The sequence below is a fragment of the Drosophila miranda genome, chromosome XR (assembly GCF_003369915.1).
Source record: "Drosophila miranda strain MSH22 chromosome XR, D.miranda_PacBio2.1, whole genome shotgun sequence".
Classification (NCBI taxonomy): Eukaryota; Metazoa; Arthropoda; class Insecta; order Diptera; family Drosophilidae; genus Drosophila; species Drosophila miranda.
This window is the reverse complement of record NC_046674.1, coordinates 3,978,726-3,993,774: the sequence shown is the minus strand read 5'-3', so window position 1 is coordinate 3,993,774 and position 15,049 is coordinate 3,978,726. Positions and strand designations below refer to the sequence as shown.

The window sequence follows — 15,049 nt, the reverse complement described above, 5'->3', positions numbered from 1 at the left end:
CATGTATATTCCCCCCCCACCAACTACATGATGATTCTAGGCTACATGGCATGCCGCCGCCGCGAAACTGGTTTGGGCAAGGGCGGTGTGGGTGCGGATGCGGATGCGTATGCGGTGGGTGCGACGCGTATCGGTGGATGCATTAGAAAGCCTTCCCTTCCTGCTGTCTGCTGCCTCTGACGAATAAATAAATCAAAGGACAAACGACAGACAGCTGTTTCTGGGTGTATTTTATACATACGAATTTTTATTTATTTAACGATTTATGCAATTTTACTTTCACTTAGTGGCGACAGTAATGTTGGTGAAAAAACAAAAAATTATGCTGGTATAAATGAAGAGAATTACAATAGTTGTACGATGTTATAATGTATTTACAGGTGGTGATGGTGCTGCTGCTGCTGCTGCTGCTGCAGATGTGGATGTGGCAACATCAGCCGCAGCATGCGCGGGGGGGCGGGCGGCATGTCGATGCGTTGTTCTACGTCCTCCCGATGCTAAGGCTCGATCTTGCGTATCTTAAGGCTGCCGCTATTGGCACGTTGCCCCAGATGTGTCCCTGCCCCGCCAAGCGCGCCGCTCGCCGTCGTTGTGCTCACCAGCTGTGGCAGCAATAAAGACCCATTGCTCGTCATAGTGGTCCCCAGGCCGTTCTGCAGCGAACGCTTCAGCACGAACCGCTTGGTCTTCGAAGTCACCGTCGCCGCTCCACTGTTCACGGTCGTTGCGGTGGTGCTAACGACCACTGCTGTGGGGGTTTTGCCCACAGGCAGATCATCGCCCACGGGATCCACTTCCATTTCAGCGACAGCATTGTTTTCCTCATACTATTAGAGGGGCAGAATAATGAAAGATTAGATTTAGATTTCTCATATCTGCGGATCATTTCTGTTACTTACACTTTCGCTATTGAGCTCATCGTCCTCGTGACCCTCCTCCTCCTCAAACTCTGCACTCTCAGCCTCCTCGGGATACTCCACCAGCTGCCCATTGAGGGTGGGATACTCGATGACCGGCAGGATCAGGCGCTGCTGGGTGTTGGTCTCGTCCATCAGCTTCTGGATGAGATTGGCAATGTCCTCGCGCTTCTTGGTGACGGTGATGAAGTCGAACCAGTTCGTCAGCTGCTTGATGGGCAGTCTGTAGTCTCTGATGGGTTCAGCAAAGAACTGCTCCACGTACTGCAGCAGATAGAGGCCGCAGTCGGTGAAGTTGTTCTGCTGCGGCACTTTGACGCAGTGTCCGGGCATGTTATCCTTGTTGAAGACGTGCGCCTGCGCATCCGGCTTCTTTACTCTGTACTCGCAGGTGAGGTAATCCCGCAGCGTGGCCACCACGCGACTGCGCGATGCCCCGGCCAACGAGTCAAAGATGAGGATCAGGGGCTGCTTTACCGCCGGCACCTCTTCCGCACCGCTGCTCCGTGCTGGGCCGCTGCTAACCTGAGGCGTGGGTGTGGATGTGGATGTGGATGTGGGTGTGGCTGCCGCTGCCGCTTGTTCCTTGCCGGTGGCAGTTGGTTCCTTTGCAAAATTCGAGTTGTAACTGTCCTCGGAGGCCATGTCGCTGTCATCGCCTTCGGCCTCGTCTCGCTCACTCTCCCCGTCGTCGCCTAGGCGGCAAATCTCAGAGTTGAGTGCCGCTGGCAGGGCTCTACCGTCGCCCCTCTTCGTCAGCGGTGTGATGGTGGTGTTGCCTATCTGCAGAGAAACCTTCTTGCCGCGCGCACGCTTCAGGTGCTGCGGCTCCACGGGCTGATTGGTGTCGTAGGTGACGGGTCCCTTGAGGTTCGGGAAACAGATGATGGCGAGGAACCAATGCGACTGCTCGTTGATCGGCACAATGATAAAGTCCTTGTCGAATATGTCCACCAGTTTGGTCCACTTTTGGACCCTGGCATGCCGCTTCTGGGCCGCTGTCTGCCGCATGTCGGTGGGACGTGTCAGCGTCGTCAGTCGCTTATAAAAGAACGTACTAAAAATGTGCGTACGTTCGCGTGTTGCCTCCGGTATTAGTGTGTTTCGGAGCCACAACAGGTAAAAGTCAATAATTATGTCGTTTACGTAGCACTCTTTCCTCAGGCACACAAAGTCCTCCATGCTGACGGAAAGACTGCCCGTTCCTTTGGGCGGATACATCAGAAGATTTCGCTGCTCATCGGCACGCAGCTGCCGCACCGACGACTGTGTTGTTCTTGTTGCCTTGCGATCGGAGTCGGCAATGCGATCGAATATATCGGCCGCATCTATGGCTGAGATCTCGTCCACGCAGCTGAACATCGTCTTGATGGTCTCACGCGTGGCGGCGGGTATGCTATCGAACAGCAAAACGAGGCGTCGTGTGTGGAACGAGGTTTGCGATTTGAAGCCAGTCTCTGCGGGGAGAAGTAATCGGTTAATATCTGTAAGAAACTAATTCCAGTCAGGGAAGGGCTCAGAGTCCTAAACTTACGTTCGCTTGGTTGATCATCGGGCAGACAGAGCTGCGTTTTCACATACAGTGCGCATGTCTTGAGCAAATAGAGCGTTAGCAGGGTCTGGGGCTGGTCAGAGCTGCCGAAATGTGCAATGACTTTGATCACCTCATGCTTGTAAATGTTTAGGGTGAACTTCTCGTCCATGTCCTTCAATATGCCACTTATTCGAATGCCCTTCGATGTGAAGGTGACCTGGGAAGGAACGAAAGTATGAACACACATTGCATGCATCGCGGTAGGGTGAGGGGTTCAAGGCACATACCGGCTCAATTGTTTCGAAACGATAGGGGATCAGACGCACACAGCTGCAGGTGATCGCTGTTGAGAATTGTTCACTTTTTGGTACATCCGACAAGTCCATGACATCGCCGCGCACAAAATCTGCAGAAAAAAATGGTAATTTGAGAATTAATTTATTGCTTTTTTTTACATGTGCTGCTGATACACGTACAACATCCATCGTCAGGTCACATTTTTTTCTCTTCTATTCTCACTGCGCACACGTTTTCGCCCAAATCCGGATATTACCTTCGTCATTCATGGTTGTACGGATAGCGCAGAGTGCAGCTTCTTAATAACTGACTTAATTTTTAGTATGATTTATTTCAAATGACCCACACTTTTCCAACGATTTCACAATAAATGCAATAGAATTGTGGAAAAAACGATGTGTTTTCACGCATTCGCTTCTTCTTCTTCTTCTCCCAATCTTTTTCTCGCCCCGACACATAAAATGGCGTGTCGCTCCGCGCAGCGCCCTCTAACGGTACATCTTACAACTAAAAATAGTGCGATGGGCATTGCCAGCACGAAAATTTCGACACACTCGCGCGCACTCACACACACGCAAACACGCGCGCACTCACACACACGCAAACACGCGCGCACAGACACACACTACACACAAACAACAACAAACATTGCTCTGCATGTACCCATACGAATGCGAGACAACTGAAAATGCGCTGCCAATGCTAAATATTTGCTTATAAAACTATATATATTAGGGTCATACCTCTGTACAGCAGTTCTTCGTCTACCTCGGGCAGCATGGTCTCGCAGGCAAAGGCCACGGCGGCCAGAGGGGCTTTTCCATTCAATAAATTGTTGTAGTTGCTCGAGTGTTGGGATGGCTGCTGCAAGAAGAGGAAAGAAAATACGGAAGAGGAGCGTTATTGGAGGGAAATGCGAGACAAGACCGAGTGACACTTACGCTAGCACTGCCATCGACTGTGGTATCATCGCCGTCCGCCTCATCCTCGCTGCTCAGCAGCACCACAGGTTCCGCCTCTGGCGCTCGCCTGCCTCCACGGGCTCGTCCCCGCATAGCAGCCAGGCCACCGCGGCCTCTGGCTCCCGATGGAAAGGACACACCACTCAGCTGTTTGCCGTAACGTGCGGCTGCTGCCAGCTCGCGCTTCTCCGTGGGCGCGACCGGCTCGCTGGAGGTGGATGATGCCGGCGAGGATGTGGCATTCGACTTGGTGAGGTATGACTGGCGCTTGGGGGGCTCCAGGAAGACGCGCTTGCAGCGCTCGCATTTGGCATGGTCCATGCCCGTGAAGCCGCATTGTTTGCACACCGCATAGTAGCCGTCGATCAGCTTTCGTCCTTCATTGGCCACCGACGCGACACCTGCTCCCGCGGCTGTGCCGTTGGTTGTTCCACCGTTCGGTGCCGCTGCACTGGCCGCCTCTCTCTTGGCCTGCTCCGCCGCTGCATTGGCCTGCGTGTACGCCGGCGACGGTGTCGTGGTTGTGGGCGCAGGCTGCGTTTGTGCCCCACTGGCAGCAGCGTTTTCCTGCTGTCGATTCATTTGTAGACTTTCCTCTGCTCTGGATATCAGTTCACTGGCAGATTCGTTGACAGAAAAGCCCACGGTAACTACAAAATCCACATTGGCACCTCGATGCTCGACGCACTGGATTGTTGTACTGTTGTCAAACGGCACAGAGACCTGCTCCAGCAGATCCTGCACAGTGCACGACTCCCGGGGCAGGGTGAAGGTGATCAGTCGCTGTTCTCCCGATGCGAGTATCACCAGCATCTTGGCACTGTTCCGATCCTTCTCGGGTATCGCCTGACCCGCCCGATTGTTGAGCACATGCTGTGAGTGAATCTCGTAGTTGTTGTGCGACGTCTGCTGCACGGATGATCCCGACTGCGAGGAGGACTGCGAATCGCCGGGGTCCACCACGGAGGCAGAGGGTGGTGCTATTGCTGCTGGTGCCGGCGGTGGGGGTGCCGGTGCGGCTGCTGACGCCGCCTGTAGTGGTGGCGCTATGGCTCTTTGCGGCTGCATAATGCGTGTCCCAATCGGCACAACTCCTCCAGTGGGCGGCTGTGTGGCCAACAGTTTCGGTGCGGCACGCACCATAGTTCCCGGTGCCACGGGTCTCAAGGGCGTCAGGCCTCCACTAGTCGGCACGGATGTGGGTGCCGGCGACACTGTCATCGTCTGGCGCTTCTTAAACTCCGCCAGCGACATGCTGGCTCCACTCGCAGTGCGCACCGCCTGGACCTGCTGCTGTTGCATTTGTTGCTGTTGCAAATGCTGTTGTTGATGCTGCTGTTGTTGCAACTGTTGCTGTTGCTGCTGCTGCTCCTCTTCCGTGGTGGCCTGGGGAGTGGTGTTGCCTGGATAGTAGGTCGTCAGGCTAGTGCCCTGCGCCAGCTGTATGGGCATCTGATTGGGGGGCGGCTTCTGCTGCTCCTTCTTCAAGACCGCCGCTTGGATACGCTCCTCCATATCTATCCCCATGCTGGTTGTGGTTGCTGCAGCCGGTGTGGCTGTCACAGCGGTGGGGACGGGCGCCGACACAGCCGAGGTGAGGGAGACGGGCGCCCGATATCGCACCGACGACTGTCGCATCATCAGCATCTGTTGGTGCTGCTGCTGATGCTGCTGTGGATGCTGCTGCGGATACAATTGCCGCTGCGAGACCTGCTGCCCTGGGATCGTCGGCTGGCCTAGATTCGCGCTAATGGTTATATGCTTCGTCATCTGTGTCTGGGTCACGACCTGCATTGTCTGGCTGCCCTCCGGGGAGCTGGTTTGCACCACTAGCTGGGCTCGCGTTGGACGAACTCCCGGCGGACGCATATTCCTTACAATCCCGCCTTGGACTGTGCCTGCGGCTCCTCTGGGACGCACGTGACGCACAATTGTCGTGGGACTGAGCGTGGGTCGTACCCCTCCGCTTGTGGCAATCATAGTTCGCGCGACAACAGTTCCTCCCCTTGCGGATTTGCCGCGAAAGGCGGCTCGCACGAGGGTTCCTCCTCCGGGAGCTGTGGCCACCAGTTGTGGCTGCTGTGTGTGCACCACCTGCTGCTGCTGTTGCGTCTGTTGCTGCTGGGGCACTTTCTGCACTTGCAACTGCTGGTAGACCATGTTTTGTGTCTGCTGTGGCACCACACGCGTCTGGACGAGGTGTGCCGTCTGTGCTGTGGCCTGCAGCTGCATTTGTTGCTGCTGCTGCTGTTGTTGCTGCTGCTGCTGTTGCACGTGCTGCTGGAGGACATGCTGCTGTTGTGGCGATGTGGCATAAACCACGCGATTGTTGTACGGATGAATGGCCGTGGCCTGGCGCATGATGAGTTCCTGGTGCTGTTGCGCCTGGATAAGCACCGGCTGCTGCTGGACAATCACATGCATGTTGTTCTGGATCAAATATCAAATGAGAAGAATCGTTAAATTGAATACTAAATCACACACCCCCCAAAACATTAATTAAACTGCAATTTGTATTAATTTGTTGTCTTGATTCTTACCGTAAGCGGGCGTTGCTGCTGCTGTGTGGTGGTCATGCGGTAGACGACCTGCGGCTGCTGCTGTTGCTGCTGCTGAGCAGGCGATGTCTGTAGATGCAAGGTCTGGGCCTGCTGTTGAGTCTGCTGATGCTGCTGCTGCTGGGGACTCTGCAGCAGTTGTTGCTGCTGCTGGGGACTCTGCAGCAGTTGTTGCTGCTGCTGGGGACTCGTCTGTACCAATTGTGCCGTCTGCTGTTGGTAGGTGGGTGCATGGTACTGCTGCTGCTGTTGCTGGAGGACCTGCTGTTGCTGTTTCTTCTGTTGCAATTGCTGCATGGATGCATGCTGCACAATAGTATTGGGCTGTAGGACCTGCTCGGAGGTGTAATAGATCTGCTGGGTGTGCTGAATGGCGGGCTGTTGCTGCTGATGTTGCACATATTGCTGCGGCTGTTGCTGCTCCAAATGGATCTGTTGCTGTTGCTGTTGTGCATCCTGCTGTTGGTAATGCACTTGCTGCACTTGGTGCTGCTGATGGTGCATCACGACTTGCTGCTGCTGTTGCTGCTGCTGCTGCTGCACCGCGAGATCGTCCCCGCCGATTATATAGTGGGCCGGAGCCGTGGCCTGTTGGGGCTGCTGGTATTGGGCCGGCGCCGTGGTTTGATACACCACCTGCTGCTGGTCGTTGAACACCAATTGCTGGTCATCCTGGAGCACCAGAGACTGCGATATATGTAAATGGAATTCCAGTTTATAGTTGCACGAAGTTTGCTGCCGACTGCATTCGAAATACTCACCCCAACCTCCTCTTGCGGCACTTGCACCACCTGCAAATCCGAGTAGACGGGCTCCTCTATCGGTACTAGATACTGCTCCATTTGGTGTGGGGTCTGTGATGGTGTACTGCGAGAGAGTACAAAGAGCGGAGAGAAGACACAATTTTTTAATGATGGTCTCATCTACAAGATGGCCTTCCACACACACACAAAAAAAAACTCTTTTTCCCCACATCAATGGTGCAGGATAATAGACCGCATAGAGCAGTTAGCAAGCGGAACGTTTATTCCACGTTTATTATACAATTTCTGGGACATTTCTTCAGACCATTTTCATGCGTTTCACACACATACACAAGCAAACACAAACACACACCTTCTGCTGCGTTGATGAGAATACGTCCGTTTTGTCTTGCTGGAATCCACTGGTGATTCTAGGACCGCGAATCACTTAATCTGTGTTAAATCATTTTCACGAAACGTTTTCACACAAAAGTGGGACAAGTGATTGTTAAGCCTGAGCCAGCGTTTTCCTTTGAAAATTTTTTAATTTCTTGTATTATAATGCAAGCAGCCGAATCAAATATGGCGTTGCACAGGGCAGAATTACAATTGAATGTTTCTGGCAATGCCTACCCGAAGCTGGAACGCCCCCTGGCGGCTTGGCGGAGTTTCGCAGCTGTTTACAAACATTTTTCAGTGCTGCGTTGTGCTACACTCGTTTATCGATGTCTGTCTTTTCGCCGTTTTCGTCTAATGTTTAGTGGTACCACTCTTTCGCATGTAGCCATTTTATTGGGACCACTAAATATTTGAGACATTGGAGTTGCACTAATATTCACTGATTTAAGCACTGAAGCCCGCGTTTGAGTGTTTGATATCATTTTATTCGCCATTATCAGCTTGATAAGCTGCACTTTGTTGAACGCGATTTTTTGGTAATTGATATCGCGATTTAAGGGCCGTTTGTAGCTAACGGACAGCGCGCTCTTGCAGATTGGATGGAAGAGGAAGAGAGCCCAACAAAAACAGAATACAGTGGAGATGTGAAGCCAGCGATATACCAAACCGATAGCTTTGGCTGATACAAATCGTTAGCTAAAAATGTGCGTTTCAGACATAAATAACCGAAATTCCACTATGGAAATTGCGTTTTCTGGTTGATTTGATATCTTTGCACAGATAAATCGGTTATTTATGTTAATAGATGAGGAAAAGCTACCCCTCAAATGTATCGAAAATATCCATTAATCTTGGATTTCAGCAAACTCTCATCGCTAATCTCAAACATTTCATTATAATTTCATCATGTCCAAAATTTTCACACCCACAAATCAAATTCGCCTCACAAATGTGGCCATTGTGAGGCTAAAAAAGGGCGGCAAGCGTTTCGAGATTGCCTGCTACAAGAACAAGGTCTTGTCCTGGCGTAGCAACAGGTGAGTAGTGGCTGAATTTCGTCCGTGTTGCTTGACAAAACTCTTCTCCCAATTGACATCGCAGCGAAAAGGACATCGATGAGGTCCTGCAAACCCACACAGTTTTCACAAATGTGTCCAAGGGCCAGGCGGCCAAGAAGGATGAACTGCAGAAGGCCTTCAACAAGACAGATGAAACAGAAATCTGCAAGGAAATCCTGAGCAAAGGCGAGCTTCAGGTATCGGAGAAGGAGCGCCAAAGCGTGCTCGACACGCAGCTGAACAGCATCGTCAACAGTGTGGCCGCTCTCTGCGTAAATCCCGAGACGCGTCGCCCCTACTCGGCCTCGATCATCGAAAAGTCCCTCAAGGATGCCCACTTTTCGGTGAAGATGAACAAAAACACCAAGCAGAACACCCTGGAGGCCATCAAAATGCTGCGCGAGCATCTGCCCATCGAGCGGTCACGCATGAAGCTGCGTGTCAGCTTTGCGGGCAAAGAAGGCGGCGGCAAGCTCAAGGAATCTGTGGTGAAGCTGGCCAACGCCGTGGAGCACGAGGAATGGGAGGACTCAACGCTCCATTTGACGCTGCTGATCGATCCTGGACAATATCGCGTGATTGACGAGCTGGTGCGCAACGAAACCAAGGGCAAGGGTCTGCTGGAACTCCTCGAACTCAAAGAGGTCGTAGAGAATGAAGAAGTCTTCTAAATTGGACATATATACGTGATTATTTATGTTAAACAGAATACAGGATCGAGAATATACGATATAACAAATTCATTTGCGCTTCTTGAGATTCTCGAAGCGACGCGACAACTCATCGAAATCGATCTCATCTTCATCCCCCTTCTTGCCGCCTGAAGGTCCTGGCGGAATGTCTGGCAAATCCAAGGGTACATTGGGCAGCGATGGAAGGTCCAAGGCAGGCGGGGCACTCGGAAGTGTGGGCCCCGGAGGTCCACCAGGAGGCAGCTTTGAGCGCGGTTGTGGTTTCGGTTTGTTGGCATTCTGTGAAGGAAAGGAACAAAGGGAGGTTTTTAGCTGGGGGTTGAGTATCCCTAGCTTCGGGGCCTGACCTGCAGGTTGACGGGATTAATGGAGGTATAACGTGGCGGCGGATCATTGTTGGGTTTGGGGCGCTGTCAAGCAAAAAAGAGGAAATCAAAAAGCAAATCAAAATCAACAAAAACGGTGGGAGTGATAGCAGGCAGCAGGCAGGGTATGAATCATTTTCTGGGATGATAAGACTTACACGCATTGACGTCATATAGAGAGAGATAGAGATACAAGGGCGGAGGAGAAGATACAACCAGTTAAGTGATGAAAGAACGATAAGCACGATCAATGTTAGTAGATTAAAGAGGCAACGGCAAACTACAGGAAAAACCTACCAGAATATTCTCATCTGGGCTGCCCGAATCATCCGTATTGTTAGTTTCCCGCTGCAATAACCCATAAAATCATGCAAAGACATGCGAAAAAGTGTGAGGAAATGTACAAAAAGATCTAGTTACATTTATGAAATTGGTATTCAGATCCTTCTCCTCCGAGCATTTGCCAGGCACCACCGATGGCATCGATGGCTGCGACGGCGGTGGCTGATTGGGCGGTATGTTGTAGGCAAACGGTGGAGGCGGCTGTGGGCCTCCTGCACAAGCACCAGCGCCTCCTCCACAGCCACCGCCGCCGCCGCCACCAAATGGCGGATAATTAAACGGTTTGCTTGTGGGTGGCTCCGGCATATTGGGAAGCGGCGGCACGGCCGGATACCCAATGAAACCCATCTGTGGCGGAGGCATACCACCACCACTGAGATTGTTGCGATCGGAGAGATCGATCAGATGGTGCTGTTCCGGCTTCTGTTCCTCCTGCATCACCTGCGGATCCGGCTCGTACTCGATGTTGTAGTTCTTGGCGATGGCAAGCAGATACTTCTCCACCAGCAGCTTGGGCGGCGCCTGTAGGGTGAGCTTGTGCATCAGCTTCTCGGACACATAATGATCCCCGGTGGCGGTGCGGTTGTGCTCCGCAAACTGCGGCCCGTACTTCGTGATAAAGATATCCGAGATGATCTTCAGCTCCGCAATGTCGCTCTGCAGGCGGGGGCAGACCCACACAAGGCTGGCCACCGACTCGGCTATGCCCGAGTCCAGTTCCTTCATTTGGGTGATGAGACCGAAGCGAGCGAGCAACAGGTCGCAGTACATTTCCACCATTTCCATCGCCTCCACCAGGTAATCCTCACTGTGGGACAGAGGATAAATGTCTGTAGTGGTGGAGGACTACCATTTATCGCGTGTCGTACCGTATTATATGTTCCACTCGGATGCGGGCCCGCTCCGTTTTCCCGGTGGCCAGATAATCGGCTATCTCCTTCCTGGACTTTTGCGTCAGCTCCGCCTTCTTCTTCTCCAGGAGCTTCAAGCGATTGAGGGCCAACCGCAGGTTGGTCTTCAGCTTGTTGTAGTTGGGTCCGCTGGAGAACATTGTGATTTGAGCAGGTACTTTGCTCTGGGCAGCCGTTAACTAATGAAAACTGTGAACTACGTTTTTTGGTGATTCATAAATTAGGGAAAAACAAATGTCAGTGACGTCACAGGCATGCCAACCTGTGGCTGCACAAGACAGTTGGCAGTTCGGCGAAAGTTCACCATCGATATATCGATATGGTATTTTGTCATCGATGCTCCGAGTCGTTTGTAATTACGGTAGGGCTGGGAAAACATCGATAGTAGCGGAAACCATCGATAGTATCGATACTACTACAATTCACCTCACAAGAGCCAAAATTTTTTGATTAACTGAATATTTTGCGCTTAAATTTCGTCTCCATCTCCATTCTATACAAAATGCATCAATGCAATCAAATATGTGTACAATGTTCAATTTTTCAACTCGAGCGGCCCAATAGTATCGATAGCACTATCGATTTCTTCCCAACCATAAATTCCGGTAAATTCGATTCGCGCGTAAAAGTGTGTTTTTTTTTGTGGTTTGTTGAGCTTTATTTCGTTGAATTTTCAATAACATAAAAACCTTTAACAATATTTGTTACAATTTGAAATTTCACCGCTGCACTGCAATTGTGTTTGGCAGCCGGCTGCCCCGATACCAGAGGCAGCACAACCGCCAGACACAACCGCAAAACGACGGTGCATGTTCGATCATGTCCATCATAGCGGTTATTTTGGGTATTGTATTTATGTATGGATGTGTGTCTTTTTGCTTTGTGTGTGTGTGTGTGTGGGAGGAGCCGCTTTTTGTCCAACTTAAAATCTTAGCTAAATCTAACCAAAAAAAATCATTTTGCAGCATTTTGCGAAGTGCTCACAAATGCGGAGGCTCCGGCGGCGGTGTGGGACACTCTTCCTCGGTTCCGGTCTCGCACGGACACGCCTCCATCTCGTCGATCATGCAACCCTCTTCCTCGCAAACATCCGTCGTGCGTGTGGTGGCCTCGGACAAGTCTTCGCGATAGCCGGCATACACCTCCGCCCGCTGCTTGATGATCTCCTGTATGATGGCCGTGAGGGTCTCGCGTGAGTCCACAATGTGGCCCACCTCCTCGGCCACCTCCGCCGAGAGCCAGGGACAGATGCTCTTCATGAGCTGCTCCTTCTTTCCGGCATCGCTGGCCGGCTCGATGTTCTCCAGGACCTCGGGAACCAGACTGGCAATGTGGCCCTGCAAGAGCTTGGCTGCCGTCACGCTCTTCTGCATCTCGGCGTCGAGTTCCTTAGCAATGGCATCCTGCCGCAGGCGGCGCTCCTTCTCCGCACGCAGACGCAGTCCTGGCGGAATGTCTGGCAGATCCAAGGGTACATTGGGCAGAGATGGAAGGTCCAAGGCAGGCGGGGCACTCGGAAGTGTGGGCCCCGGAGGTCCACCAGGAGGCAGCTTTGAGCGCGGTTGTGGTTTCGGTTTGTTGGCATTCTGTGAACGAAAGGAACAAAGGGAGGTTTTTAGCTGGGGATTGAGTATCCCTAGCTTCGGGGCCTGACCTGCAGGTTGACGGGATTAATGGAGGTATAACGTGGCGGCGGATCATTGTTGGGTTTGGGGCGCTGTCAAGCAAAAAAGAGGAAATCAAAAAGCAAATCAAAATCAACAAAAACGGTGGGAGTGATAGCAGGTAGCAGGCAGGGTATGAATCATTTTCTGGGATGATAAGACTTACACGCATTGACGTCATATAGAGAGAGATAGTGATACAAGGGCGGAGGAGAAGATACAACCAGTTAAGTGATGAAAGAACGATAAGCACGATCAATGTTAGTAGATTAAAGAGGCAACGGCAAACTACAGGAAAAACCTACCAGAATATTCTCATCTGGGCTGCCCGAATCATCCGTATTGTTAGTTTCCCGCTGCAATAACCCATAAAATCATGCAAAGACATGCGAAAAAGTGTGAGGAAATGTACAAAAAGATCTAGTTACATTTATGAAATTGGTATTCAGATCCTTCTCCTCCGAGCATTTGCCAGGCACCACCGATGGCATCGATGGCTGCGACGGCGGTGGCTGATTGGGCGGTATGTTGTAGGCAAACGGTGGAGGCGGCTGTGGGCCTCCTGCACAAGCACCAGCGCCTCCTCCACCGCCACCGCCGCCGCCGCCACCAAATGGCGGATAATTAAACGGTTTGCTTGTGGGTGGCTCCGGCATATTGGGAAGCGGCGGCACGGCCGGATACCCAATGAAACCCATCTGTGGCGGAGGCATACCACCACCACTGAGATTGTTGCGATCGGAGAGATCGATCAGATGGTGCTGTTCCGGCTTCTGTTCCTCCTGCATCACCTGCGGATCCGGCTCGTACTCGATGTTGTAGTTCTTGGCGATGGCAAGCAGATACTTCTCCACCAGCAGCTTGGGCGGCGCCTGTAGGGTGAGCTTGTGCATCAGCTTCTCGGACACATAATGATCCCCGGTGGCGGTGCGGTTGTGCTCCGCAAACTGCGGCCCGTACTTCGTGATAAAGATATCCGAGATGATCTTCAGCTCCGCAATGTCGCTCTGCAGGCGGGGGCAGACCCACACAAGGCTGGCCACCGACTCGGCTATGCCCGAGTCCAGTTCCTTCATTTGGGTGATGAGACCGAAGCGAGCGAGCAACAGGTCGCAGTACATTTCCACCATTTCCATCGCCTCCACCAGGTAATCCTCACTGTGGGACAGAGGATAAATGTCTGTAGTGGTGGAGGACTACCATTTATCGCGTGTCGTACCGTATTATATGTTCCACTCGGATGCGAGCCCGCTCCGTTTTCCCGGTGGCCAGATAATCGGCTATCTCCTTCCAGGACTTTTGCGTCAGCTCCGCCTTCTTCTTCTCCAGGAGCTTCAAGCGATTGAGGGCCAACCGCAGGTTGGTCTTCAGCTTGTTGTAGTTGGGTCCGCTGGAGAACATTGTGATTTCAGCAGGTACTTTGCTCTGGGCAGCCGTTAACTAATGAAAACTGTGAACTACGTTTTTTGGTGTTTCATAATTTTTTTTTTTTTTTGGTCTTAAATCATCTCAAGGATGATCGGAATTTTGATTGTAGCACTGTAGCCACATTGATCAGATACTGGTGATGTAGTTTGGCGAGTTTGACAGGTAGGTATATAAAAAAAAAAAAGGAAAATTACTTAACTGTTTTTAGAAAATAAACTGAAATTACTTTATAACATGATGAAGAAAAAAGGGGTCAAAAGTTTAAGTCAGCAGTTTTGATGAAGATTGCCAGCTCTCTGAGATGTAGCGGCTCTTTTTTTTATTAATAATTGATGTAAATTGTTATAATATTTAAAGATTTTGAATTTCCTTCTGAGCCCGGCAAATCTTTGGCAATCGAAGATCAGGTGTTCGGCATATTCAGTTACATTGCACGTTTCGCAGATATTTGAGTCAATTGCTTTGATTCTGTGTAGGAAGACTTTGTCGTATGTGTGTCCCGTCATAAGTCTGTTAATGGTCTTGATGCTTTTAGCATTCCATTTAAGAGAAAAATGCCAGGGTTTACTGGGTATGTGATTCATAAATTAGGGAAAAACAAATGTCAGTGACGTCACAGGCATGCCAACCTGTGGCTGCACAAGACAGTTGGCAGTTCGGCGAAAGTTCACCATCGATATATCGATATGGTATTTTGTCATCGATGCTCCGAGTCGTTTGTAATTACGGTAGGGCTGGGAAAACATCGATAGTAGCGGAAACCATCGATAGTATCGATACTACTACAATTCACCTCACAAGAGCCAAAATTTTTTGATTAACTGAATATTTTGCGCTTAAATTTCGTCTCCATCTCCATTCTATACGAAATGCATCAATGCAATAAATATGTGTACAATGTTCAATTTTTCAACTCGAGCGGCCCAATAGTATCGATAGCACTATCGATTTCTTTCCAACCATAAATTCCGGTAAATTCGATTCGCGCGTAAAAGTGTTTTTTTTGTGGTTTCTTGAGCTTTATTTCGTTGAATTTTCAATAACATAAAAACCTTTAACAATATTTGTTACAATTTGAAATTTCACCGCTGCACTGCAATTGTGTTTGGCAGCCGGCTGCCCCGATACCAGAGGCAGCACAACCGCCAGACACAACCGCAAAACGACGGTGCATGTTCG

The 15,049-nt window shown here is 51.0% G+C and overlaps 3 protein-coding genes across 15 annotated transcripts; 1 reads left to right on the top strand and 2 right to left on the bottom strand.

The window, feature by feature from the left end:
- Window positions 1-217: 217 nt before the first annotated feature.
- LOC108151921 lies at window positions 218-8,030 on the bottom strand. 5 transcript variants are annotated; one of them, XM_033386933.1, is made up of 9 exons: window positions 7,645-8,030; window positions 7,030-7,135; window positions 6,251-6,955; window positions 3,690-6,140; window positions 3,492-3,612; window positions 2,739-2,857; window positions 2,452-2,668; window positions 900-2,374; window positions 218-827 (listed from the first exon to the last, which is right to left on the bottom strand). In XM_033386933.1, the coding sequence occupies exons 2-9, from the start codon at window positions 7,108-7,110 to the stop codon at window positions 498-500; spliced, it is 5,499 nt and encodes a 1,832-aa protein (XP_033242824.1). In that variant the 5' UTR covers window positions 7,111-7,135; window positions 7,645-8,030; the 3' UTR covers window positions 218-497. The 5 variants fall into 5 exon arrangements, with proteins under 5 accessions (XP_033242824.1, XP_017136329.1, XP_017136328.1 ...); XM_017280840.2 differs by lacking the exon at window positions 7,645-8,030 and adding an exon at window positions 7,385-7,624; XM_017280839.2 differs by lacking the exon at window positions 7,645-8,030 and having other exon boundaries at window positions 7,030-7,366.
- An 83-nt stretch (window positions 8,031-8,113) lies between these two features.
- LOC108151924 (ribosome maturation protein SBDS) lies at window positions 8,114-9,211 on the top strand. The gene is made up of 2 exons (XM_017280843.2): window positions 8,114-8,447; window positions 8,512-9,211. The coding sequence occupies exons 1-2, from the start codon at window positions 8,317-8,319 to the stop codon at window positions 9,137-9,139; spliced, it is 759 nt and encodes a 252-aa protein (XP_017136332.1). The 5' UTR covers window positions 8,114-8,316; the 3' UTR covers window positions 9,140-9,211.
- Window positions 9,141-14,530, bottom strand: LOC108151922 (IST1 homolog). 9 transcript variants are annotated; one of them, XM_033386935.1, is made up of 7 exons: window positions 14,446-14,530; window positions 13,662-13,911; window positions 12,871-13,600; window positions 12,748-12,798; window positions 12,433-12,495; window positions 12,233-12,364; window positions 9,141-9,307 (listed from the first exon to the last, which is right to left on the bottom strand). In XM_033386935.1, exons 2-7 carry the CDS (start codon window positions 13,841-13,843, stop codon window positions 9,209-9,211), a joined length of 1,257 nt encoding a protein of 418 aa, XP_033242826.1. In that variant the 5' UTR covers window positions 13,844-13,911; window positions 14,446-14,530; the 3' UTR covers window positions 9,141-9,208. The 9 variants fall into 9 exon arrangements, with proteins under 9 accessions (XP_033242826.1, XP_033242830.1, XP_033242828.1 ...); XM_033386939.1 differs by lacking the exon at window positions 12,433-12,495; XM_033386937.1 differs by lacking the exon at window positions 12,748-12,798 and having other exon boundaries at window positions 14,446-14,523.
- Between the last annotated feature and the right edge of the window lie 519 nt (window positions 14,531-15,049).

Coding starts and splice junctions, on each gene's coding strand:
- LOC108151924 (XM_017280843.2), top strand. CDS start 8,317: ATGTCCAAAATTTTCACACCCACAAATCAAATTCGCCTCACAAATGTG. Junction 8,448..8,511: donor TTGTCCTGGCGTAGCAACAG/GTGAGTAGTGGC, acceptor TTGACATCGCAG/CGAAAAGGACATCGATGAGG.
- LOC108151922 (XM_033386935.1), bottom strand. CDS start 13,843: ATGTTCTCCAGCGGACCCAACTACAACAAGCTGAAGACCAACCTGCGG. Junction 12,799..12,870: donor TGAATACCAATTTCATAAAT/GTAACTAGATCT, acceptor GGGTTATTGCAG/CGGGAAACTAACAATACGGA. Junction 12,496..12,747: donor GCCCAGATGAGAATATTCTG/GTAGGTTTTTCC, acceptor TTTGCTTGACAG/CGCCCCAAACCCAACAATGA.
- LOC108151921 (XM_017280839.2), bottom strand. CDS start 7,191: ATGAGACCATCATTAAAAAATTGTGTCTTCTCTCCGCTCTTTGTACTC. Junction 6,956..7,029: donor TGCCGCAAGAGGAGGTTGGG/GTGAGTATTTCG, acceptor CATATATCGCAG/TCTCTGGTGCTCCAGGATGA. Junction 2,375..2,451: donor CGATGATCAACCAAGCGAAC/GTAAGTTTAGGA, acceptor TTCTCCCCGCAG/AGACTGGCTTCAAATCGCAA.